At 41.2% G+C, this 27,833-nt stretch overlaps 1 protein-coding gene and 1 long non-coding RNA gene across 2 annotated transcripts in view; one reads left to right on the top strand and one right to left on the bottom strand.

The window, feature by feature from the left end:
• Positions 1–12,732, top strand: part of ELL2 (elongation factor for RNA polymerase II 2) — a 76,181-nt gene extending 63,449 nt beyond the window's left edge. The window contains exons 9-12 of the mRNA XM_017508861.2: positions 1,342–1,405; positions 6,536–6,707; positions 8,672–8,716; positions 8,813–12,732. Coding sequence (XP_017364350.1) covers positions 1,342–1,405; positions 6,536–6,707; positions 8,672–8,716; positions 8,813–8,929 — 398 coding nt within the window. The 3' untranslated portion in view covers positions 8,930–12,732. The remainder of the gene's footprint in view (positions 1–1,341; positions 1,406–6,535; positions 6,708–8,671; positions 8,717–8,812) is intronic.
• Positions 12,733–13,574: 842 nt separating this feature from the next.
• Positions 13,575–21,829, bottom strand: LOC108289434. Its single transcript, XR_001819160.2, has 3 exons — positions 21,718–21,829; positions 20,386–20,458; positions 13,575–14,236 (listed from the first exon to the last, which is right to left on the bottom strand). It is a non-coding gene; the product is annotated as an uncharacterized LOC108289434 (long non-coding RNA).
• Positions 21,830–27,833: the final 6,004 nt, after the last annotated feature.

The following is a 27,833-nucleotide window of genomic DNA, read 5'->3' as shown; positions in this document are numbered from 1 at the left end:
AGTTGAATTTGTCAGGTCAGGAAAAGAAATTAAGAAGTAGAACTCCATGTTCAGAGTTCATAAGCCACTGAGTAAACTGCACTCTCCACACTTTCTACCCTCAGGTGGTTATTCTGAGTCATAGGCTAGAGACAGGAAAACTGTATTTCAGTATGTTGAGATCTACATCAGAGTTTCAAGTGTTCTCAGAGTTGGAGACCTGGAGAAGCAGACTTAGTCTCTTTGAATCGTTTACTGAGGATATAGTAACTTTCAGACCCAGTTGGCATAATCACAAATTTAGAAAAACTCTAGACCACATCTGCATGTTTTGGAACTTATCTGGTATCTGTGGCAAAAGGAAAGCTAGGTGACCTGCACTTAATGCCTTTCTCTTTAAGACTCAGGCTATTGTAAAAGTGTGTTCTTTTACCGAAGCATGAATCAAATATATTTAAGGTGAGCAGCATGCACTCAGAATCTATGTATAATATTTGCTTAGGGTACTTTATTCTTTAAAATATTAAACCAAGAAATTATCTAATATTCACTTTCATTTTATATGTTTTGCCAGTAGGTATGATTAGGGTTTGAGTTATCAGTTTAACCCTATTTCGAATGATAAAAAATTACCCAAATAAAAAATCTAAACATATCCTCTGGACATGGTGCATTTAAGCAAATGGAATACTGAAGGATTTACATACTTGCACTGTGTGGCCACAATGTTTAGCACTTAAAAATGTTTTGTCCTTAAAAAAAAAAATCTGCTTAGTGTTATGAGTGCTATAGATTACAGGAATATAAATTGACATTCAATAATACCTTATTTTAAATTACTTTAAACCAATGGGAAAACTTCCTACCCAGTTTCACTGTCTGCATACAAAAAAGGGAGGCAATATAAATACAGTGACCAAAGCAGTCTGCTACCTGACTCTATTGTCTCATCCGCCTTGTTTGAATCCCATGAAAAGTAGATGTTGATGTAAAATTTGTATCTCCCATTGTCTGGCTGCATCTGCCACCACAATCTTTGAATTGCTGGGCAGATGCCACAACTGTTGTTGAAAGAATAGAAGATTGACCTTGGGTTGAGATGGAATTCCTTTATTGTGCAGACACTGCAGTAGCCAGGGTGCTTTAAATGCCTGGCGTCGGTTCTGCTGGCGCTGGTCATAGGGCCTCTATTGTTCATGTTCAATTGTATTCCTTGCTCACTGTTGCTTATTGAGATGGAAGAATAGAATTTGAGGAAAAGTGTTCCAGATGTTTCTAATCTATTTTAGAATTACAGGCATTTGATAACCTTCCTGGTTGATGAATGCTCTGATTTTGTTGTTATTTTTTTTTTCTTTGTAGGAGTTAAAGAGGATTGCACTGCCTCCATGGAATCTTCAGCAATTGAACTCCCAGATTATTTGATGTAAGTTCATATGTCTGCCAATGGAGAGAGCAGTTTAATTTTAGAAAGTTTGCAAATTCTTTTCCCATAATTTGCAAATCAGAAAAGTAAGAAGTTCCAGAAATAGAGTCCTGGAGCCACCCCTGCAATTGAAAGGCTGCCATTAAGCCTGCTTGTCCCAAATCTACCCTTGTCTGCATGAGCAGGTTGTGCCTCCCCCCGCGTGAGCTGTGTTTGTTGGCCTTTAAGTATAGAGAAGCCTGTTCTTTGTTCCGGGGCCAGGCTAAGCATTTGATTGTGGACGATTTTAGGGATCTGACTCTTCAAAGCTGACAGTCTGTCAATGCACAGTCATTCACTTGGGCCCCCCAAAGGGATGGTTTATTACTGACAAAGTGCTTGAACCTCTGCACATAATAATATAAAGTGTAAAGATAGATTTTTATTTAAGTAAAGTTCTTTCCTCAAATTAATTTTTAGAGGAGAGAATAGTAAACTCTGATCATTTCAATTTAGTAATGGTTATAATGTTTTTCTTGTTATGACAACAAGTTGCTAAATGCTGATCTGGGGACATTTTTGTAACTGGTTATCACAGAAATTATAACTTGAACACATAATTCTAGCTTTTTTACAGAATAAAAGTCTTCTGTAAGAAGAAAATAATTAAGTTGCAAGAGCCTGGAAAAATGGAGAGGGAGAGAGCAAACAAATATGACTTTGGATAGCTTTGAAAATGAACAAATGTGCAAAATAGCTAGAATGTAGAAGGGAAAATTGAATCTGGGCTGTCTGAACATTTTTTTTCTATTAAAAGCATCTCATGATGGACAGTGTTAAACTATGCTGTTTAGCCCTTTTCATTTCCAGAGTAGAGATCATTTTAGCTTTAAAACGTGTTACTTCTGCTTAACAGTAGTGTGAAAGCTATACTTATTGGGGAATGATATAGTATGAAACCATAATGCTGGTTATCATCTCTTAACTAACAGGAACTTGAGAAACCTTGCTGAGTACCCTCTCATCTGAGGTAGTGTATGGTTTTAGAGTTCTGTAGGAGAGCCTTGAAAGGCAGCTATCACCTACCACTTAGTTGGCCCAGGAAGGGTCACTTGTCTGCAGCCAGGCTTCCAGGACAGTCTCTGGCTCTGCTGCTGAGGGGGTTCACCTCTTTAACTGCAAACCACTTCTCCTTAGAACTTTTAAATGTCAGCCCCTTGAGTAACAGCTGCCAATGCAGTGCTCTTCCTTTTTGATGGATTTCGAATTTTTTTTTTTATAATAGTGACATCTACTTATTATATATGGCAAAATCATGTGGGAAAACTAAAAAATAATGCTAAACTTTTCCTCATGGATTCAAGGCTATTGTTGTTTTGCCAGGTTCATTAGTTAATCACCCCTCTCCTTTCCTCCCCACCCCCCACCACCACGAGATAGAGTTTTGCTCTTGTTGCCTAGGCTTGAGTACAATGGTGCAACCTCAGCTCACTGCAACCTCCGACTCCAGGGTTCAAATGGAGCCTCCCAAGTAGCTGGGATTACAGGCACCCACCACCATGCCTGGCTAATTTTTTGTATTTTTAGTAGAGACAGGGTTTCACCATGTTGGCCAGGCTAGCCTTGAACTCCTGACACCTGCACCAGCCTCACAAAGTGCTGGGATTACAGGCATTAGCTACCACACCGGCCTTAATTCCATATTTAAAAGGTTTTTTCAGATTACTTATCTAAGGATCGTTCCTGGATCCGTCTCAGTGTGTTTCTGTATGTCTGTCATGTTTCTAGTGCTATGTGACTGTTTGCTTAATTTATTTAAATAAAGGCAATTTATATTAACCCAAAACTAGTCTTATATAAATACAGCAAATTTTTGAAAAATGGTGAGGAAGCATGGATTTTCAGAAAAATTACCAAAAATACAGAACTTAAGTTGCCTCATAGAAAACTGAAGGGACATCCTATAAAACCTAAATGATCAACCTGTGAATAATTCATACTTAACCAAAATATTTCTGATTTTTATGCAGTAAGAATACTTTTGCTTGTAGTTGTTAAGCTATCAAAATTGTTTAAAATTTTTTCTATCACTGCATTAAGAGCCAACTTTAGAACTACAACAGTTTTTCTTAAAAATAGGGAAATGCTTTTTCTTAAAATGCCAGTGTAACCAAATAATCTCTTCTATTATAGCAACACAATTGTTTTTTTCTTCCTCAAGTGTTTATTAATTTTTTTCTATTGTACTTTAAGTTCTGGAGTCTATGTGCAGATCTTGCAGGATTGTTGCATAGTACACACATGCCATGGTGGTTTGCTACCTCCATCCCCTGTTACCTACATCAGGCATTTCTCTCAATGTTATCCCTTCCTACCCCCCAGTGTCCCTCCCCTAGCCCCTTACCCCTCAACAGACCCCAGTGTATGATGTTCCCCTCCCCATGTCCATGTTCAACACCCACCTATGAGTGAGAACATGCAGTGTTTTGTTTTCTGTTCTTGTGTCTGTTTGCTGAGAATGATGGTTTCTAGATTCATCCATGTCCCTACAAAGGACATGAACTCATCCTTTTTTATGGCTGCATAGTATTCCATGGTATATATGTGCCACATTTTCTTTGTCCAGTGTATCATTGATGGGCATTTGGGTTGGTTCCAAGTCTTTGCTATTGTAAACAGTGCCACAGTGAACATACATGTGCATGTGTCTTTATAATAGTATGATTTATAATCCTTTGGCTATATACCCAGTAATGGGATTGCTGGGTCAAATGGAATTTCTATTTCTAGATATTTGAGGAATCACCACACTGTCTTCCACGGTGGTTAACTAATTTACACTCCCACCAACAGTGTAAAAGTATTTCTATTTCTCCACATCCTCTCCAGCATCTGTTGTCTCCAGATTTTATAATGATCAGCATTCTAACTGGCATGAGATGGTATCTCAATGTGCTTTTGATTTGCATTTCTCTAATGACCAGTGATGATGAGCATTTTTTCATATGTTTGTTGGCCTCATACGTGTCTTCCCTTGAAAAGTGTCTGTTCATATCTTTCGCCTACTTTTGAATGGGTTTGTTTGTTTGTTTCTTGTAAATCTGCTTTAGTTCTTTATAGATTCTGGATATTAGCCCTTTGTCAGATGGGTAGACTGCAAAAATTTTTTCCCATTCTGTTGGTTGCTGGCTCACTCTGATGATTGTTTCTTTTGCTGTGCAGAAGTTCTGGAGTTTAGTTATATCCCATTTGTCCATTTTGGCTTTTGTTGCCATTGCTTTTGGAGCATCACAATTGTTGACCAGTTTGGTATATTCCCTAAGGAAATTATTAAATAAAATACTGAAGGTGTGGTTTTGAGAAAGCACAATAAATATATAACAAATTAAGTCTGAGTTTCAAGATCAGTTTAACTATGTTGCTTATATATGCTTATCCCTGGGGACCTCTTTTTATTCCGGGGCTCCCTCTGGTGTGTAGTCAGGACAGCCCGTGCCCAGGAAGGACTGTTTCACTGCTTGGCTGGCAGTGTTTCTTTTACAGCTAAGACACCAGGAGGGCAGCTTTACATCAGCAGACTATCACTGTCTCAATTACTCTTAGAAAATTAAACCTCTACACTGTCTAACTCAGCATGAATAAAAATATTAATGAGGACACTAAGTTTGCTCGCTGCATCACTTTTCTCACATTTCCTGCTAGGCATCTGTGATCTTAGCAATTTAAATAAACTGATGAGCTTATATAAGACCATTTGGAGAGGACTGAATGCCAAGATTTTGTGGCAGTGAAGAATATATGTGTACCTTTAGGGGGCATCCTGAAGCTTCTGCCACTTGCCTGAAATTGCTTTGAAATCTCCATTTTTATTTCAGAAAGTCAAGGGAATTTTGCATTAATAACAGAAACAGAGTCCAAAGAACCAGGCCAGATCCTTATGTGATCCCAGTTCCTAGATCTACAAATAAGGAATACTCTAATAGGCCAGGTGCAGTGGCTCATACCTGTAATCTCAGCACTTTGGGAGGGCAAGGCAGGGCAACATGATAAGACCAGCCTGGGCAACATGATGAAACCCTGTCTCTACTAAAGATACAAAAATTAGCTGGGCATGGTGGCGCACATCTATAACCTCAGCTACTCGGGAGGCTGAGGCATGAAAACTGGTTGAGCCCAGGTGGTAGAGGTTGCGGTGAGCTGAGATCACGCCACTGCCCTCCAGCCTGGGCAACAGAAGCTAGACTCGGTCTCAAAAAACAAACAAACAAAAAACTTAATACTAAGTTTAATAATAAAATGCTGTTTAAATTTACTTATTACTGAATAAATGAGTGCTCAAGGAAAATAGTCTTCTCTTACCAGGTAAGAGTAATTCACATCCCAAAGTACAACACAGATTTATGTCATTTTATTAAGAAAGTAAATTAGACGAATAATACAACACTGGCTTCTGTTCAACAAAGTATGACACTTAAGTGTTTGAAAAGAACTAGAGAAACATGCCTTTTTGGTCCAACTCTCATTTTACAAAATGGTTGGTAATTTCCCTTTTGTATTTTATATATTTGCCTGGTCAGAAATATGAGGAAAGGGATAGGGGAAGCAAGCCTGAGGTACCTTGTTGAAGATTTCTGCTGGTGGCATGTCTGAAAGGCCAAGCAACAGACTGCCTCTCGTAAAGCAGTAGGTCCAGAGAGAGCTTTGACTTTCAGCACTCAGTGACTGCGTGACATTCTCCTGGTCTCACATTACTCATTGAGTCCTTCTGTCTCTCTGTGACTTGTAACAGATGGGTTGGCATCTACCGTTAGTGTGGTAGTGAATTATGTTGGATAGAGGAAGGTTCAGGAAACTAGATCTATGTAAATATTGTTTTCTTTTTACTTAGTTGCATTTTAGTTCCATTGCCACCATGCCCTTGCCACATTTACTCTGTTTCATTGAAGCTCTCAGACTCTCCTGTGTAATCATTTTACCTGGAAGATGTTTGGAGGAGTGATCTGGCAGCCAACCACTGGCAGAGTGGCATTAAACATTAGTGACACATGCATGGATATAATCTCTAAATATTTGGTTTAAATCTCAGACTTGTATATTCATGTCTATTGTGTAGCTATTCTCCATTTATCTTTTTTCCTTTTATCTTATTAGAAAATATATCGCTATCGTCTCCTATGAGCAACGCCAGAATTATAAGGATGACTTCAATGCAGAATATGATGAGTACAGAGCTTTGCATGCCAGGATGGAGACTGTAGCTAGAAGATTTATCAAACTAGATGCACAACGAAAGCGCCTTTCTCCAGGCTCAAAAGAGTATCAGGTAAATGGATTTGTTCCTAGATGGACTGACTATAATATTTTACCTTTTTTCTTTCCCTGCCCTGCTCAACCTCAGCCATCACAGTGGCCTTTAGAGTAAGTACTCTTACAGACCAGTTTCTCTGCTGCTTTAGGAAACTAAATATTTGAAATAGTTCTTGAAAATAAATTATCGTAGTAAACCTGTATTTCTATCAGTGGAAAAAAACTTGTGCCACTATAACATATCACATATTGAGAAAAATACCAAACACAATTAAATAGGAGAAAAAGTTGGATCTTGAGACTCAGTTAAATATTTGATTAATTACACTGCCAACTTAGACTACAGCTCATAGGTCTGGTGCTATCCCAGAACAGTACTATTTCAAGTTTTTTTTTTTAAACCTCAATCTGACATAGAATAGGAAAGATATAGACATAGGAAATAAAGAAGGCTTCATACACAGAGACTTGGGGCTTAAGTAAAGAAGTTTGGTCCTTCTCACTACAGAGTGATCTTTGTTAACCCATCTTACTTTGTTTTCACTTTCCTACTTGAAGTGGTAAAATTACTACAGCTGACAAAGAGCAGGAGATGCCTGACCTGTGTCCTGATTATTTTTTGTAATTCTTAGCAAAGGGATTGATAGAAATGAGTATTCCCTCCCATGTGGGCTAGGTTACTTTGACACACTTCACAGACAGATGGTATAGTGGCGCCTCTGTCCCAGCCCACTACCACTGTCCAGGCTGGAACTTACGTGAGACAATGGATGAGATTTCCCACAATGGGAAAGCAGCCTGAGAGCATTTGTGTCCTAGAAATTTATTATGTCTTCTATTAGTGGGCCTTAATCTATTTCAACAAGCTGGTGAGGGTTATAAGAGACTGTGCCAGAAGAATTGGTGTTTAGAGGTACAAGAGGTTGGTGATACGGTGGTTTGCGTTTTTTTGTTTTTTCATATAGTCATTTATCAGTGTATATGATTACACTGAAACTAGAATGTAGTTCCAAGGATTACTTGGTTAGGAGCGGTTAATGTTTGTGTGGCCTTGGGCAAGTTACTTAATGCTTCTCTGCCTGTGAATTCCCTATCCATAAAATGGGATAATCATTGAGTTGTGAGGAATAAACATAAGTAAGCACTAGTAAAGTGCCTGGATCCATGCCTGGTACTTGGTACATACATTAGGCTCGCTATTATCCCTCCAGGAACCTGACCGCCCCCAACAACACCCATAGACAATCACTGTTCTGGTTTCCAGTGTATTCTTTCAGAAGTGTGTTTATGTGTGTGGTATGTGCATGTATGTATACATGGTATAAAATGTATGTACATAGTAAATTCAACATATATACCATATTTAATTGAATCTAAGGTTTCTTCATTTGTAAGATGTGCCATTGTTTTATGTCCTAATAACTTAATTATGATACATTATTGTTTGTACTGGTTCCATTAAAATGGGGAAAAATGAGCATCTTACAAGTAATGAAATTCTTAGAATATAATACTATTCTGTTTTTCCCTTTTAAACAAATGGTATCAAGCTGTCCATAGTGTTCTGCACTTTGCTTTTTTTCACTAAACAATATAATGCATCTTGGAGAACTTTTTTATATTGGTACATAAAGTACTTCCCCATGTTTTAATGGCCTCTTAGAATCTTTTGTATAGATTGATGAACATTTCAATTTTGTTTACTGTCTTCTGCTTTACAAACAGCACTGCAGTGAATAATCTTGTATATGCGTCATTCACTCAGGGGCAAGTATATCCACAGGATAAGTAGAATTGCTGAGTCAATTTTGCATTTTCTATTTTGATAGCTGTTGCCACACTGCCTTTCATAAAGATTGTTTCAAGTTACATTCCCACAGTCAATATTTCCTATACCCTTGCTTAATGCATGTTAGCTATTTGTATTGCCACACACAAAAGAAGTTGTTCTCTTCTAATTTCTAATATTTAATTTTGTAGAATGTTCATGAAGAAGTCTTACAAGAATATCAGAAGATAAAGCAGGTAGGTGTCGTCACTATTAATTTTTTAACCTGTGGTTGAAAAATGTTGCAAATTCTGCAACCTCATTCCTCACTGGTTTCTTTGTTTCACCTGCAGTCTAGTCCCAATTACCATGAAGAAAAATACAGGTGTGAATATCTTCATAACAAGCTGGCTCACATCAAAAGGCTAATAGGTGAATTTGACCAACAGCAAGCAGAGTCATGGCACTAGAACTCTGCTTGGACCAGAAGATGTGAATAAACTTAAGCTTATTTATTTCAAATTCCAAATGAGTTGCTCTAGATTCTAAAAAGGTGAAACTTTGGCTGTTGTGAAGTTTCAGTATTAGTAAACTTGAGTTACTTTTTCTTTTCCATTTTACTTTGCTTCCCTGCATTTTGAAGCTGCTCTTTCTGGTCCTCCCCCATCTCGCCCCCAAGACTTGTGTTTGTTAATAGAAATAATTTTTTTGGTATTGGGGATCCATTGTCTATATTTCAAATCAGTTTTTTCTCCTCAAAAACTTGTGTTTGTTATTAGAAATGATTTTTTAGATATTGGGGATCCAGTGTCCACACTTAAAAGTTGTATGTGTTTTAAAAAAAAAAAAAAAACAACAGTAATGTGCAAGGTGAAATGCTTTTGGATAAACATAAGCCTATTTTTGACCTTTCTTAATGCAAACTCTTTGCCTTAAATGGTAGAATATTTAGAAATTTGCACAAAATTTTAAAAATAAACATTGTCTTGGAGGGTTAAAAAAATAGAAAGGTGTATATGTGGATTCACATACACATATGTATATACAGGCTGACTTGATCTAGAACATTAAATCTGCCCTGCAAGTTAACCCCCCATCGCAATGGTTGCCTTAAGGTGTTTGCTAGTTGTGTACATAGTGTGGTTAATCATTAGCTACACTGCTTCCCACTTGATTAGAGCAATGGGAAGCATATTGTGGCCTACCAGCATCTGGAAGTGTGTGCTCGATCTGTATGTGTGCAGAGGTGGTGTGGATGTGAGCGTGCATGAAGGAAAAAAAGCTGCTACTCTAAGTAGGCCGAACGCTCAGGTTAAACAACTGACGAGTGTTACTGTAGGGTTTTGTTTTGTTTTTTTTCCTATCAAATTGCTACTTCTTTTGTGGAAGACAAAAGCATTTCCATTTCAACGAGTTTGTCAGCTTTAATATTGTTGGGCAAAAATTGACACGTCATGAAAATGAAACAGATCTATAGTTTTGGGGCAAATTATAAAATTAAATGTGCAGGTAACCTATTTATATACTGCTATAAAGTATTTTTTGAAGAGAGATATGCAAAGAAGCTATTACCTACATAAGATGTATATTTAAAGATTTTTTTCATCCTGGTGCCAGGAATATAAAAAGAGTGGATATATTTAACCATAACATACTGTGATTCATCAAACAGCACAAACTTTCATTTCATGGAGTTTATCTGTTGACGTTGATTTAAACTGTCACTTGTTTTATCATGTGGGAACATAAGTTATGTGGTCAAAAATATAAGGATTTTGAACTAATGTTGATTTAAGTTGTATTGTCTTATTGTATTGTCTTTTCAAAGTGCTGCCAGTTGAAAAGGGAAGCATTATGTTTACAAATCTGTTTGGAAATATTTGCCAAAATTTTGGTAGTGTCTTTAATAAAGATGTTTGTCTCCAGCATCCAGAAAAATAAATAACTTTGTTGTGTGTCACTGTAAACCAGAAAAATGTTGGTTATCTGGAATACGTGAGAGAGCATGTAGATTAACTTTTCTCTTTGGAGTTCTAAAACATTAACTGGAAAGATTAGATAATATACTAAATGTATGCAGATGTATACAGACTATACAAAGACTGAAACAAGACCCTTTTGCACTACAACTCTATAACAATACTGCAGAAATTTTGTTTCTATGTAGCACGGACCTCCTAGGGAATTCTATTTCTTTTAGCGTTGAGATCCCTGGTGCTCTTTTTTTTACCTCAGAATTGGTACAATCATTATTAAACTTTAATTTATTTCAAACTTTTTAATTGGAAAAGGAAAGGGAAACTTAATTGGGGATAAATCCAGGCATCATATTATTATGATAGAGTCTCCTGAAAGGTTTGTCTGTAGGTAATGAAGTCATTGGTGTTATTTCTTGGACATCTTGGCCTTTTAATCAAAGATCGTGTGCTGCTATTTGTGATGAGCAAGGTTTCTCAAAAGCAAAAGGTGCTTAGACCACTTGCATCACCTGAGTTAGAGCCTCTAGGCATAGGGCCCAAGTATCTGCATTTTCACAGGTTTCCTATAGGTGACATTTTGCAAGCTAAAGTATGAGAACTACTGGCTTGGATGTAGCTCTAAACTTTTAGGTCTCTAAATCTTGAAATCTTGAACTGAAGGTCAACTATTGGCTTTTCTTCTTCTCTTTTTTTTTTTAATGTCCATCATGTCAGCAGGTGCAAATCACTTTTCCCCTTTGCATGATTTGAGGCACCTCCTCACTTGTTTCACTGCCAACTCTCATGCAGAACCTGTTTACAAACAAGCCTTCCAGTTGGTGAATGGTTAGCCATTGGAGCTCCTGCCCATCGGCACATCTTCTGGTTTACAAGTTGGGTAACAATGAAAGCTGGAGACGCTAAATGGAAATCCAGCATTGCATATCCTTAGACCTGATCCCATACCAGTAAAAGCCTTAATTTAGATGTTAGTTGTATGTGTTGGACAGATCCTTGCAAAAAAGTGTCTGTCTGTTAGTTGTAAATTTGAAAGTTGTAAATCTCTGAATCTGCTATTATCCAAGTTTTATCCCTTTTAAAGATGGGGCATCAGCCTATTAAAATATTTATAATCACTTTTCATTCCCTACTGCAAGACTTTTAGATTCTTACAAATGATTGCTACAGGAATAGTGGCCACTAAATGTCGGTTACTCTGGTGGAAGAATTTATCTCCTTTTTTGTTTGTTTGTTTGTTTGTTGTTTTTCTTTTTTGGAAGGGTAATTAGTGTAAAAAAATCAAGATTAAAGATTAGAGAATGAGTTGTATAGTTTTTTTCCATCACATTTCATCTCAAATGATTTGAAGGACTTTTGAAGATTTTTACCAACATCCTTAAATCAACTCCAGATTGAATAAACAATTGGTTTAAATCAAACCAAGAGAGCATTAACAGATGTGGGTTTTTTGAAAAATATAGGCACAGCATTTCCTATCTTGTTGATTATTTATTCCCCTTTGAATACTTTAGAGGGGTTAACTTTCAACTCTTTAAGTCGTAATGGATGTTTTATACTTGTTCTCACAAAATTGTTATGGTCAGTTTATATCATTGCTCCATGCATTGATCATAAAAATTCAGTATTAATTTTTTCTCTGATTGATCTTATAAGCTTTATAGGAGTTTTCTTTTCCCTTATAAAGTATTTAACCTTATTATATAAAACAAATGCCTGCTTGCATATTGGAAGATGTTGAAATTAGTTTTAGACAAAAATGGTCCATCAGTTCAGACACTCTGCTTGGATGCCTTACCCTTTTCATTAGGGCATTCTTTGCTTCTGAAACTTGGCAGAAACTCTTTAGCCAGTCCACTGCCTTTCTGACAATGTATGGAGTCACGTATGCTTGGTATATGCCTTTACTACTTTTAAAGTTCTACAGTTTGTTACTTGCCCAAGTGTTACTAAATCCTTTTCTTATGTGTACTGAATGGGGAAAAAATTATAGCCAGCACTTTGAGAGGAATGTTTTGGGAAAGGATATTAACTGGCACTACTAACTAAAGGCCCCAGAAGATGCTGTCAATGTTATTTGTAGCCTGAAGATTGAACAAGGCTGTGAGGCTCATTTCAAACTATTTTGAGGTGTTAAATTATCTGTATGCTGTTTCTCAGCTGTTCCACTCAAACCATGTTAGGACTCTCGAAGGTAAAATGTCACAGGGGCTTTTCAGTTGTTACTGAGCTCAGCAGCTATGGTGGCCCCTGTTCTACACACCAATTTCAGTTCAATAAAAATGTTAACTTTGCAATTCTGGTACTTGTTTTTCCTTTGTCTCATTTCAAGCCTCTGTGTCTTAAAAAAAAAAAAAAAAAAAAAAACCATGACAGAGTGTTCACAGAGATATTGCTTATTGGGGCCCTAGGAAGTGGGAACAGAGAATCTGTTCCAGGGATCTGCCTGTTTGTAAGTATAGGACACGTCCTCCAGGGGCAATTTCTACTAGGAGAACAATAATCATAGTTACCATTTATTGAGGGTTTCCTCTTTGTTACATATTTTTGCTACATTATCCCATTTCTCACCACCTTTTATCTCCATTTTACAGGTGGGTAAACTAAGGCATAAAGAAGTTAAGAAACTTGCCTGTCACGCAGTTAGTACATGGCAGAGCTTGGGAAGTCAGACCGCAGCATCTGTGTTCCTAACCACTTCTCCATCCTAGCCCTCATATGTTTATATAGAATAAGACTAATCTTTTCAAAGTGATAATTCCAGTGATACCACACAGGCTAGACAAGCCCTTTTGGTTCCAAAGGCTAGAATGTGGGGATCAGAAAGATTTTCAGTGGATTATTTTGGGGGAGTTGATTTGTCAGAAATCACAGAATACATTTGAAGGGAGGCCAACACACTCTTTGAGAAAAGGTTGATTCCCGTATTCACTTTACTTTCAAAAGTGTACGGTTAACAACAGGATATTTGAAAGTGGGCAGTGGAGGTAGAAGGGAAGGGTACAGTCTTGTAATCATATCATTCTCTCTTCATACCAAAAGGCTATCTCAGGAACAGACTCCCGCTTACCAGTCTGAGAAGACATATGGGCATTCTCCCAGCTGAATCCTTAACCTCTGGTTTCTAAAAATCTTCTGAAGGAATAATGTAGGAGGAAGGGAAGAAAGCCTCAATCAAACATTGGTATTAAAAACCCAGAGGGAGTAATGTGGGCGGTGTCTCTGGCCGTGTTTATAAGAAGCCTCAAGGATTAGTGAGGTTCCCAACACCATGACTATCAGGTGCCCTCCCCAGTCCCTTATCCCACTGGACCTTCAACAGGCTCCTGTCCTCAGCTGTAAAATGAAAATATGCTTTCTTACTGAGGCATGCAAGGGGTTTCACTGTTGTTCGTAAAAGCACTTGGGAGTTCTGTGAAAAAAAAAAAAAAATCATTCTTTAAACTACAGAATATCTGCTGAATGCAAGAAGGAGTGTTTGTTGAAACATTATTTTCCATGTAAGAATGAATTCATTTTGACTGATTGCAAGGGGGACAAAGGCAGAAACTAGAGGTTTCAAGGTGAGGTGTTTGTTAGGGGTTTGTTTTCTTGAACACTGGGTGTACACATGCCTGCTCTACTGGTTTTATCTTTCTGAGACTGGGACAGGAAGCTGACTGGCAGTGGCTGTAGGCTCTGACATGATTGCTTAATTCTCAAGTTAGGGATCAGATGATTCTGCCAGGTGCAATACTGGAGATGTGTCATTTCAACTCCTGCCTGCCTCCTTCAATTGGCCAGCCTGGCTGGTTTTTCTTACTGTAATTAGATGGTTGGTACCCTGTGAACATTTGTAGATGGACAATAAGAACTTCACGTCTAGGACTATGAATGTAGAAGAGTGCTTCCTACAGATGAGTCCACATAATTGGCCAGCATGTTGCAGTTCTACAGCTGGGGCTTCTAGAAGTATGCTGACTGCCCTTCTAGACTTCCTTCATTCCAAATAGGCTTACAGAATCTCGTTGTGGAGCACATGGATAGCATGATCTACTTTATCAGTCTGGTTGCCTGTTCCTCCCACTCTTCACACATCGGTCACACACACCTCCTTCAGGCTCTCCAATACTTCTTGCTTCTCCTACCCCAAAGGCCTCCTGTGCTAAGTAGACTGTACCACCACCACCACCCTCTTCCCCTTCCTCACTTAGCTAAGTCCTCCATATCCTTAAGCTCTCCACTTAGGCTTCACTTCCTTCAGGAAGTCTTCCCTAAACCACCCCTGGCCCCTACCCCACCTCCACCCCCTGCACTACCCAGGCTCCTCTAGGTATATACTATTTCATTCTATACTTCTTCTTTGTGACATTTGTCATAATTATAACTGGATACTAATTGCATTATTAAGTCCGTGGGAGAAGAAACTGCTCTGTTCACCAGGGTATCCCCAGCCTCTAGGCTAGTGCCTGCCATATAAAAGGTGCTCAATAACAATTTATTAAAAGAATGAATGAGGCAGACTATTTCTATCGGTCATATTTAAAATTCACGTGGCCCAGGGATTTGGATTACTCCAAGAATCTTCTCTGTCATTCAAGTTTGTGTTCTTGCACTTTATCTTCCCAAAGTCATGACTAAGAATCAGTTAATGATGGCAGACTGGCACCCATGACAAACTAACTGATAGAGTTTCGATATTTGTCCCCTCCAAATCTCATGTTGAAATGTGATTCCCAGTGTTAGAGGTGGGGCCTGGTGGGGGGTGTTTGGGTTATGGAGACAGATCCCACACCAATGGCTTGGTGCCCCTCCCATAATAAGTTCATGGCATATCTGCTTGTTAATCTGGCGTGTCCTCTCTCTCACCATGTGACATACCTGCTCCCCCTTTGTCTTCCACCATAAGTAAAAACTCCCTGAAGCCCTTCCCAGAAGCAGGTGTTGGCACCATGCTTATTGTACAGCCTGCAGAAATGAGCCAAATAAACCTCGTCTTTATAAATTATCCAGCCTCAGATATAACTTTATAGCAACACAAATGGACTAATACACTGACTTGACTTTGCAAGTCCATTTGCCATGTGATTTTACTGACATTTATTTTATGCCTAGCCTTTGTGTAATCCTCCAAGTGGTAGACATTTTGAGGATAATCGAAGTACTTTGGGATGCCTGTAACTGGAGAGCTAGCAAAGCCCAGTGCTGTTGATGGGCTGGGCTAGTTCTCCATTTACAGGAATCCCAAACCTTCACGTTGTAGATGGTGAAATGAAGACGTCTAAGTGACAGCACACGGGAGAGCAGGATAAGACCGCAGGAGCTTACACACTCTTCTAGGTGGTGCTGAGAACAGCCCAGCAACCACCGGAAAAGGATATGAAGACAAGGAGTGGTAAAGTACCAGGGAAGCAGTGCTATAGCACAAGCAGTGGGCACAGAGGTTCAGAGCAGGGAGTCGAGCCAGTCAGCTTGACTTAGAGTCCTGCTCCACCACTCACAAGCCACAGGCCGTGGGCATGTTTATAAAGCCCCAGATCCTCAGTTTCCCATCATGAACAGGATAGTACCTGCCTTGGAGGTTGCTGGGCTGACACATATGTAGCGAGGTGCCTGGCACCTTGTATGTTTTCTGTATGTATTTTTATTGGATACTTTATTTCTTTCCATCTTTTATTCAGAGGTGGAAAGCTTTGTAGCAATATTCGTAGCAAAGCAGCCAGCTAGAACTGAACAACCCTATTAGGTTAATTTAGATATTTGCATAAAAGTGATTGAGCTCCCCTGGTAAACGGACACAGCCCAGAACATTTTAAAGGCTCTGCTATTGATTGCTCTGTGAAAAATCCTATTTCTCTATGAAATACATTTTTTTCTATGAATTTTTTCAAGTACCACATTCGTTTCTCTTGGCATCTTGGCTACCAGTAACTTAGACACAGTGCTGATGCATTTGTTCTAAACTTGAGCTTAACTTTGAATACTCTATTCTCTTTTCCAGTTGTCTTTATAAAGGACAGTTTTTAAAAGAGCCTTTTTGTCTGGAAGCCTAAGTGCTTCTTGCCACCTAGTTTACTAGGGGGGTTGTTCATTATAGGTAAGATGCTTTGGATAAAAGGCTGCCGTGAAAATCACTTTTTCTTACACCTGTAAGATTTTCCTTCTCCTCCCAAGGATAGAGTTAATTTAAATCAGCCTTGTCAAAGGAGTGCCAAGAGGGTCTCTAGGGGTCTCGTGGCCACCTGAGCTTCAGAACTCTGCAGCTGAGAACAGCCGTAAGGAGACACTAGGGACCTTCAGCAAAGCCACCTTTTTCTCCACCCTCCTCCTTCCCTCCTCTCTCTCTCTCTCTGCCCCTGTTGACAAATCTTTATGACTGTGGTAGCCAATTATCATCTGCTCCTCCCTTCCTTAACTCACATCCCCACCTGCTCCTCCGTTCTCGTCATTCCCTCCTCTTGCCTGAGTGAACTACCCCAGCTCCCCTCTTCTGTTAACATGCACTTCTTAACCATTTTCCCCTTGTCTTTGGTTAAAAATGATTTGACATATAGATGGTGACAAGGCCAGGTCAGGAACAGGGACCTAAAAGCCGTACATGAAAAACTGCGGAAGGCAGATAGAAAATGCTTTATGGTATTGGAGGAAAGAATGGAACACGGAGTCCTCCACCCTGGGCCTGAGTTCCTGATATTCACCTACCTTTGACCCAGAGCAATTTGCCCAAATCCCTAGATCTCTTTCTTTCATCCCTGGTAAAATAATGCCTGTGAAGATTAAATCAATACTGTCACATTGACCATGAGGGACTGGATAGGGCAATCACAAAGCACCAGCAATTGTCATGTGTGTCCCTACAAACCTACTTTTTGGGGGCTGTTTGTCTTCAGAGATGAACTTTCTGGCAGGTCCCAGAATTCCTCGCAGACAACTACTTTTAAGTAAGTCCTGTATTCACTTTTAGCAAGGGCCTAATTTCGGTTAACTTGCAAGTCCAGTCGTGTAACAGCCACAATTCCGAAATCCACTTAGAATGGAATATTCTCCCCTCATCCAGCTTAGGCCTGCTTTAGGCTGGAAGCCAAGTGCTATTTGCCATTCTCCCCACTCCTCCCACCACCCAGCATTTCCCAGAATGAAAGGACCGGAAGGTAGGGAGGAGAGATAAGGAGTATGAGAGGGCTGATTGGATGACACACTTCAAGTCCTTGGCCTTGGTTTCCTTTGGGCACTGTCAGAGCCCACCCTGGGTGCCTTGGACTCCTCTGGCCTCTTCTATAGCCAGCCATTGCAGCGCCCCTCAGCATCTGCCTCCAATAGCATACCACCGTCACTTCAGGCAAGAAGGTAATAGCTTACTGCCCATTTTAAAATGATCACACTAACATGCCAACTAGAGGTATCCCATCTGGTCACTCACCCACACTTCCACCCCAGTCATAGACCAATCAGCACTTTTGGCTTGGTATCCACGAGTGTAGTGACTTCCAAATGCATCCTCGACTCTGCTAGACCTTTATTTTCAGGCACGAGTCACATGCCAGCCCTGTGTGTCCCCCAAGCTTGAGGAGTCACAGATTAGTTTTTCTGAGTGGCCTTTATGAAGCTGGTCTCTTTAACCTTTGGCAAGAGGGAAGCTCACTGTCACCCTCTATAGAAAGCCTCTGATTTCTAACACGAGCTGACTTTTCTACCTCCATCCTTTACACCAGTGACGAGCCAGAAGCGAAGGGAAGAAAAGCTGGCTATTTTTACTACCCCCCTCTGTGAGTCCCGGAATATATGGTTCAGAATCTGACGTACTAGTGTGGAAGTGGTGGATGTAGATGGCACAGCTTGTCTTGTGACTTCAACCAAAGCTGTCAGCAAGTCCTACGTGAAACCCTCTTATATATATTTGCAAGTTCCTCGGTCATAGCATCTGTGCATTTGTTCCACAAATATTTGCGTAGGCTTTGTGCTAGGTGGTGGGAGGACACCATTGAACAAGACAAAGGCAAATGACACAACTTGATTCCAGTTGTGGTAAATGCTCCAAAATAAAAGGTTGGCTGCGAGAATTCATAATTCTCACAGGGGCGTGGCGCAGTGAGGGAGTGGGTTCAGCTTCCCAAGAGATGGCTGAACCTACTTGCCGATGAGAGGAGAGCTCCAGAAAGAGAGTGGTAGACAGGCCCTGAGGCAAGATGGCGTTTAGCACTCTCTGAATGTGTTTGTCCAAATCACTCCTCATTAGCAAAAGCTATTCAGGGTCTCGCTTTCTTGTTGCTGAACTTGTTCCTTCAGTGGCTAGTTTGCCTTTAGCATGCGTTTCTGGGGAGGTGAAGGCCAGACACGATTTCCCCCTGAGGCCTAGCATGTCAGGGTAGCATCTCCTCAGTGGTGTTTCCGTATTTGAGATTCTTATCTGTGGTCTTCTCTTGTTGCTAATTAGTTCTGAGGAAAGTTTCCAAATAGACAGATACCATTTTAGTATTTACTATTTATTTAGTGGCCAGCGGACCTCAAACTGACCCAGGGATTTCACAAGGGAAAGTCTGAGCTGGGGAGGAACGGTGACTGCCCTCCCAGGACCCTCCATCTTCCTGGAGGCCAGAGGCTGGTGCACAGTGAGTGCAGAGAGCCCCTCCCTTGTGGAGGTTTCTGGGGTTATAGCCCTATCACTCTGGGGCTCTCAGAGGTAGTTTCTCTGAGAAGAGACATAACATCTGTACTATTAAAATTGCCCCTGAGTTCTCTCTGTTGTCAGCAGCAGGTGAACCATCTGTGCGGTGTGACTCTAATGAGGTTATTGGTGGGCAAGCAGGAAACTGAAACAAGAGACCTGGAGAAAGATGCCCGAGGGTCAGAAAACCTGAAAACGAGCCCTTTTAGGTGTGAAAATGAACAAGAGCAGGGAAGTGCAGTAAGTATTTTCTTACAAGGCCACTTGACAAGGTACAATGCTTTATCCCTTTTACAAATGTTTCCAGACGTTCTCAATGGGTCCTTCTTTTAAACTATTTTTAGCACGAGGTGGGATAAACCACCAAGAAGAAACAGGCCCAGAAGGGTCCACTGGTATCAGCGCTAGACAAGAATGCAGGTCTCAGCCAGGTGTGATGGCTCAGGCCTGTGATCCCAGCACTTTGGGAGGCCAAGGCAGGTGGATCATCTGAGGTCAGGAGTTCAAGACCAGCCTGGCCAACCTGGTGAAACCCTGTTTCTACTAAAAATACAATATTTAGCCAGGCGTGGTGGTGGGCGCCTGTGATCCCAGCTATTTAGGAGGCTGAGGCAGGAGAATTGCTTGATCCTCAGAGGCAGAGGTTGCAGTGAGACAAGATCGTGCCACTGTATTCTAGCCTGAGCGACCGAGCAAGACACAGTCTCAAAAACAAAAAAGCAGGTCTTGTCTCCCCATTATACCCACCTCCCGTCGGCCTGCCTTAAATGCTCATCCTCTCAGGATTGGTGCTGGGCCCCAAGATTGGCCTGGTAGCTGGGGGGACCCAGCAAGGTCTCCTCACAGCCCACTCATGTCCTGCGTCCTTGAAATTTAGTTTTTCTCCTAAGGGTATTGATGCTAACCCCTCTCTACAGGAGGTACCATTTCCATTGCCCTGCTGTGCTCTGAGCCAGGCACTCCTCATTGCCCTGGCTTCTTCAACCAGGTAAACACTCGATTTGCTATGAAAATGCCTGCCTTTCTGCTAACATCACCCTTGAGTTGAGGCCATTCCACAGAAAACTGACAGCCCTCAGGGTCCCACCCACTATTGTAACCACCCCTCCTGTATTCTGCCTGGAGGTGGGACGCAATTTGTCTTGGACAGACTGTTTCCACCTGTTGTTGCAACTTATGAGAATTGCTGTTTGCATTCAGCTCAGAACAAACGGAAATCTGCGTTCTACACCCTTGTTCTGTACTCTGAACTATCAGCCATACATCCAACTGATGACGACAGGGATAGCCTGACAGCCATGCTTACCCATTGTTCTTCAGAGCACCAGTTCTCAGAGTGTGTCCTCTGACCCTCGGCAGCAACAGCAGCACCTGGGAACCTGTGGGAACTACAAATTCTCGGGCTCTGCCCCAACCCTGCTTAATGGAAAACTCATGGGGTAGAACCCAGCAATCAGTGCTTTAACGAGTGTGCTAGGTGATTCTTACTTGAGGCTGTTTGTGTTCTCTGCTGTCTTAGTTCATAAGAATCGCCTGGGGAGTTTTTAAACCACACCACTGCCCAGGCCCCCACCCAGACCAAGTGAACCAGAATGTGTTGGGGTGAGTCCTAGGAAGAGGGTGTCTGTAAAATTCACCAGGTGATTCAAATGAATGGTGAAAAGTAAGGATCAGCTTCCTAGGTAAGACTCTGGCATCTCTCAAATAATTGCCGGGGAGTGTAGGCATTACCCAAAAGGAGTTCTGTAGTCTTTGTAGCATTTGAAAAATGCTAGATTTAACAGTTAACACTTATTTTTATGAAGGACTTTTTACACCTTTCATATGCTGAAATATTCTCCCAAAGCGCATAGAGACCGCAGTGTGCCCATTTTATCAGAGTCTCTTGGAATCAATTTTCCAAGGAACACAGATTTTGGAAGTGCTGCTAAAGGTTTTAGGCTAAAAACTATTTCTACAGCAAGTCAGGTCCCCAGAAGGCCATGTACCTGTGCTCTAGTTCCCTGCCTTTTTTTTTTTTTTTTTTTTTGAGACAGAGTCTGTCACCCAGGCTAAAATGCAGTGTGGCACAATATCTCAACGCACTGCAACCTCCACCTCCCGGGTTCAAGCCAGTCTCCTCCCTCAGCCTCCCGAGTAGCTGGGACTACAGATGCCTGCCACCAAGCCCAGCTAATTTTTGTATCTTTAGTAGAGATGGGGGTTTCACTATGTTGGCCAAGCTGGTCTTGAACTCCTGACCTCAAGTGATCTGCCTGCTGTGGCCTTTCAAAGTGCCGGGATCACAGGCTTGAGCCACTGAGCTCAGCCTAGTTCCCAGCCTCTTAAGCCATCTCTTATCAGAGCTAAGGCCCCTGTTAGTAATGGTGATAGAAGGAACATCCCGGTTTTTGTTTGTACAGTTGCTCTCGATGACTCTGTTATCCAGCATCCTTTATAAACTTATGTAATAAAGTTTTCTTAGAGCTTACGCTGGGGGGAAATATATATCTCTCTGGATGAACCACTTTTAGGAGTAGCTTAGTTGGGTGGTTTGAGTTTGGGGTCTTACACAAGGTTGTAACCAAGCTATTGACTGGGATGGCAGTTGTCTCAAGGCTTGACAGGAGCTGGGGAATCCACTTCCAAGCTGACTCACGTGGTTGTTGGCACTGGTTGTTTGACTGGAGCCCTCTGTTCCTCGCCATGTGCGATTTTCCACAGGCTGCCTGAGTGTCCTAACACACGACAGCTGGCTTCTCCCAAAGTGAGAGTTGAACAAGAGAGAACACAAGTGATCTTACTTAAGACGGAAGCCACCATCTTTTACAACCTAGAAATGCAGATTCTGATGCTAAATAACATTTCTCTTCACAGCTTCCCTTTAGCAATACTTACTTTAGGATAGGACCACAGCCCTACACTTAGGAGTTTTTGTAAAAACTAGAATTGCGATTCTTATTACTGAGAAGCTTTCTATTTATCAGCTGTTGAGAGTTAGTTAGCTGATTTCCAGCTGAGTGAGATACAGTGCCCACAATGCTGCCAGTCAAGGTTTTGCCTCTGCCAGCCTGTCCCAGGCAGAAGCATCTGATGTAAAAACATAAAGGAAAGAAAAAATGTAAGAGAAGGCAGGACTAATAAGTAATTAACTCTTATGATTGTGATAGTTTGCCTCCAGAATCCTCATTCATTCATTAAAACCAATGGTACAATAGTTATGGCACATTTCCCTTGTTGTGACACCATTCTAGGTACTGAGGATAACACAGTCTCTGCCCTCAAGGGGCTCACAGTCTGTGAAAGTGAGAGCCAAACATTCCCAGGAGAAGAATACAGAGAAAGCAAATATTTAACAAATATATAGTTCTCGCTGTACATCTGGCACTGCTGCAAGCACTTTGAAAAGTCAGCTGCTCTTCATGATAACCTACACATGTTACCCCCATTGTATGGATGGGCCACAGGGAGGTTGAGTACTTTTTCAGAGCCACACACCTATTAATATCTGTGTCTCAGAGCTGGGCTTTGAACCCAGGCAGTCCGGCTGCAGAGTCAATGTTCTTCACCATCCTAGGCTGAAAAGTGTTGGTCTCTGATTTTTTAGTAATCACTGGTGCCAGTTAGAAATTGATCCACAAATAGTGAATTTTGATCACTACGTACTGGTGTGGACATTGACAAGTGACCTAAGATTATAAGTTCCTCTTTTCAGAAATTGGCCAGGCATGGTGACTAGCTGGGCACAGTGGCTCATGCCTATAATCCCAGCACTTTGGGAGGCTAAGGTGGGTGGATCACTTCAAGTCAGGAGTTTGAGAGCAACCTGGCAAACACGGCAAAACCCCGTCTCTGCTAAAAATACAAAAATTAGCTGGGTGTGGTGGTGTGCGCCTGTAATCCCAGCTACTCAGGAGGCTGAGGCAGGAGAATCGCAGAATCACTTGGACCTGGGAGGTAGAGGTTGCAGTAAGCCGAGCTCACACCGATGCACTCCAGCCTGGGCAACAGAGCAAGACTCTGCTCATAAAGAAAAGAGAGAAAGAAAAGAAATGTTTCCTCCAGCCTGTGTCTTTTCACTTGCACGGGACATCAGTGTTCCCAGAAGGGCATTCCAGACTTGTCCTGAGACAACCAACAGAAGAGGAGAATCCGAAGCTCTGCCAGGCATCAAGTCCAAATGATGAGGTAAAGATGGAAATCGGAAACCAAGCAGCAACATTGGAGGACCATCTGGTCTGGAGTATGACAGGATGTGGCAGAATGTACAGAACAAGGCAAGAGGGTCAGGCTGGAGCCTGTGGACAGCAGGTCCTGGAAGGTACTCAAGAAGTGCTGCCAGGATGGGAATAGAATCTAAAGGACACTCATAAGCAAGTCAATTTCAGTAGATTATCAACCTGATTCACTGACCATGACTGTTATGATGATCCAGTAACAAAAATGTGTCCTTTGTCTTTTTCTCAATGTGTTGTAAAATGTCATTTCTGCTCTGATTTTTTCTTTTCTTTCTTTTTTGTTTAGAGACAGGGTCTTGCTCTGTCACCCAGGCTGGGGAGTAGTGGCGTGATCATAGCTCCCTGCAGGCTCAAACTCCTAGACTCAGGGGATCCTCCCACTTCAGCCTCCCAAGTAGCTACGACTGCAGGCATGCCATTTTGCTTCGCTTAGTTCATTCAAAAACACTTGTTGGGGAGATAATAGATGTAGAACAGTATGTAAGATGCTGCTTAATATATAAGACTTGAGATCTACTTTCAAGGAACATATGGTGTAACTAACATGGGTAAGAAGAGAAATCTATAAATATAACAAGATGCATTTAATGAGGTCAATGAATGATCACCCATTATTATAACAGTGATGATGATGATGGAAGGCGCTATATAGACTGAGACGAGTATAATCACATTCAGATGAAGGGATGGCAAAATTAAAAGGAAAAAGAAGAAATCACGGGCATCATTTATCCTAAGTAATGAGGTAGGGTGGTGTAATGGCAAGATATATGCTCGCCCCTCAGGTCGTACAGTTTCTGTGTGCCTCAGTATAGCCACTCTTCTTTGAACTTCAGAGATTTTTTTTTCTTTTTCTTTGGAAAATTAGCTAATACTACTAACCTGTTGTAAGGATCAAGTGGAATAATGCATGTTAAGATCCCTGCACAATGCCTGGTTCATAGCTGTTTTGTATATGTTTATTTTCTTTCCAAATTAAGTCTACTTGTGTAATATGCTTCATTCCTTAATTGCCGACATCTGTTGTATTAACCATGTAACATATACAAAGACTTTTTAAAAAACAAATGTTCTGGCTGGGAGCAGTGGCTCACAGTTGTAATTCCAGCACTTTCAGAGGCCAAGGCGAACAGATCACTTGAGGCCAGGAGTTCATGACCAGCCTGGGCGATGAGGCGAAACTCCATCTCTACTAAAAATACAAAAATCAGCCAGGTGTGTTGGCTCTCGCGCCTGTAATCCCAGCTAGTTGAGAGGCTGAGACATGAGAATCACTTGAACCAGGGAGGCAGAGTGCAGTGACCTGAGATCGCACCAATGCACTCCAGCCTAAGTGATAGCATGAGGCTCTGTCTTAAAAAAAAAAAAAAAAAAAAAAAACTTACCTCTTGTTATCTGTTATGTAATCGATTGTATAACTTTTAGCTGTATATCATTGCTCTTGTTCTATTAACCTTATGTCTAAATGATGTACACTGTACTTTCCTGCCCCCCCCCAAAAAAAACCAAAAAACAAATGAGACATCCATTGTGAAAGTGGTTTTCAAACTGCCAGCTAACAACATGTAAGGAAACGGTATTCTCATCATGTATACCTTATCTTATGTTCCCTCACTTAGAAAGAAATCCCTGCCCTCTACCCTTTGAGTTGGAGACACCTTTAGCAGATTTGAACTGGGTTTTTATCTGGGTGAATCTTCAGGCAAGTTTTGTACTGACTGAAGGCCATTTCTCTGGAACACTTAGGGTTTGCTTGAGGCTGGCTTCGAACTGGGCCAGTGCTTTCCACAGAGGTGCAACAATGTACACGTGAAAAGAAAGTAGACCAGAATCTCCTGTGGTTGTGCTGTCTTGTTCCTCAGCTAAAGGTCATTCTTAATCCTTCTGTAGCTCCCAGAATGCTGTGTGCAGTGGTTTTTTTCTAATGTTCCAGGGAGGAAATGGCGTCTATAAAGCAAAGCAGGAAACAAACTCTTCACAGGAGCAAGAGACCACAAATGTTCCAGGATTCCATTTAAAACACTGCAAAGACGAGTTCTAGGGAAACTTATGGTCATGTTTTTCCCCCCGTTGAATTTCAGAAGTATATTCCTGGATAGAATTATGGCTGGGACTTTAACCATCAGCCTTCTGTGAAAGGGAATGGGAAAAGAGACAAGTCCATGAGCCAGTGTCACCACATGCAGAGGATGGGATTAAGCATGGCTGGGGTGTTTCCACTAAACCCAGGGACCACCAAGCTGAGATCAATGTGAGACTAACTGCTTCTCAGAAACATGGAAATCAAAAGCAACACTGAGGATGTCATGTGCACACTCAGACTGCTGTGAAGCACATGGCACTGAACACAGAGAACCCCTGGGCCTGACCTGCAGAGCTGACTCCTTCCCTTAGCAGCACCTCTTCTCAGGCGGAGCAGCAAACCCCACCTCCAGCAGAAGCCAACCAAGTCCATTTCCCACAGCCGCTGGCAGCCCCTTCATCATTCTGTGTATTTTCCACAGGCTGGACTACACAGAACTTATCAATTCAGAGAAGAGTTTATTTCAAAACTAAAAGTAAATTTGTTCTCTGAATATGATCTCATTTCCACATTTCCTAAGCCTACCACCAGCTTGAGTTTCCTTTTCTCTATTCATAGCAATTCCTTCATCTACTTTTGACTCAACCCTTATCAGAGCAGGGGTAGTTCCCTCAGACACTTGTCTGGAAAAACCATGTAAGTGACTCAAGAACAGACAACTAAGGAAGCATGAGCATTCCTGTATCATCCTTTTGGTCTGCTATACTTTATTTTCTAGAAGTGATACTTTTTTATCTAGCTTCTTTGTATGTAATAGCTAATAAGACAAAAACAGAAATATATATAATACGTATTTTACACAAATACATATGTATGTATACAAAATTTGTTGGCCAACACCATTATAATTTACTGCATAAGTTGTACACATTAAGATATAAAAGATAGCAATGTCTCCTTAAAAAGTTATGCCAAAATTAAAACCTATGCCACGTGGAAATGTTAAAGCCCATTGTTCCTAACATCTATTAAACTCTTTTGCTTCCTTAAAACATTCTGCACAGATACTGCCTAACTGGGGAAATCCATGCATCCTTTCCCTCCTTTTAGCCCCTAAAATAAAACTAGCTCCCTCAGCTCTCTCTGCCTACCCCCCAAAAAAGGTAGGTTTGGTTTTGATTTCTTCTCATGTGGTATCTCCGCTTATGCTGGGAAGTGGCTGCAAATGTGTTCACTGTGGCTCCCAGGCTTTTGGGGCTGGGAAGGAAGTTTTGTAAAATGTGGTTTAGCCTGGGCTCATTTTGGTTCCTGAACCTAAATATTTCTTGCCTCTTTCTGCTCCTACTCTCATGCCACTTTTATTGATTGATTGAGATGAAGTTTCGCTCTGTCACCCAGGCTGGAGTGCAGTGGCACAATGTCGGTTCACTGCAACCTCCACTTCCTGGGTTCAAGCCATCCTTCCACCTCGGCCTCCTGAGTAGCTGGGATTACAGGCACGTGCCATCATGCCTGGCTAATTTTTTTGTATTTTTAGAAGAGATAGGGCTTCACTGTATTGGCCAGGCTGGTCTCGAATTCCTGACCTCAAGTGATCCTCCTGCCTCAGCCTCCCAAGTAACTGGGATTATAGGTGTGTGCCACTATGCCCAGATTTTTTTGTGTGGGGCGGGGGGAGGGGCAGGTCTCACTATGTTGCCAAAGCTGGTCTTGAACTCCTAGCCTCAGCCTCCCAAAGTGCTGGGATTGTAGGCATGCCCAGCCTCATGCCACATCTTGATGTGGGCCTTAGCTTGTTTTTATGTAGCTGTTAGTCCACTTTTGTACTTGTCTTCTCAGCTTCCCTCAAGGGGACTAGAAGGCATCAAAGTCAAGATGACTCTAAAAGCTTATTTTGACATAGTCTGAAGCCATGACTATCTATGGTAGAAACATCTGGTCACGTCAGCAAAAACACAAAGCAAATATACATTGACTATAGATCTTACGTGAATTTTATCATTTCTTACCATTAAACTTACACTATAGAAGCTTGCCAGTTGGTGACAAGCTGTGAAATTTGAGTTTTATAGGTAGATATACCAGAAAGACACAGGTAATACTGTTCTTTGAGTTCTTGTGATTGTCCTTTGGGCCAGTAGCAAAGAAGCCGTCCTGGCAGAGGGGTTGACTTTGGGGTCTACAGACACCCAGGGTGCTCTTGGATAGAATTCCAAGGGTCTATAAACTTGGATGGAGAAAGACCCACTTATTTTCACTAACCTGTAACTAAAATTTAGCATTTTTTCTATTAGGAAGTCAGGTAACTGTCTTACTCCATTTGTGTTGCTATAAAGGAACGTCTGAGTCCGGGTAATTTATATGGAAAGAAGCTTTAATTAACTCATGATTCTGCAGGCTGTACCAGAATCATGGTGCCAGCATCTGGTCCTGGTGAGGGCCTCGGGTTGCTTTCACTGAAGGCAGAAGGCAGTGAGAGAGCCAACAGGTGCAGAGATCACATGGCAGGAGAAG

Source organism: Cebus imitator, unplaced genomic scaffold, assembly GCF_001604975.1.
Source record: "Cebus imitator isolate Cc_AM_T3 unplaced genomic scaffold, Cebus_imitator-1.0 Scaffold403, whole genome shotgun sequence".
NCBI lineage: Eukaryota > Metazoa > Chordata > Mammalia > Primates > Cebidae > Cebus > Cebus imitator.
This window is presented reverse-complemented; position numbering and strand designations above follow the sequence as displayed.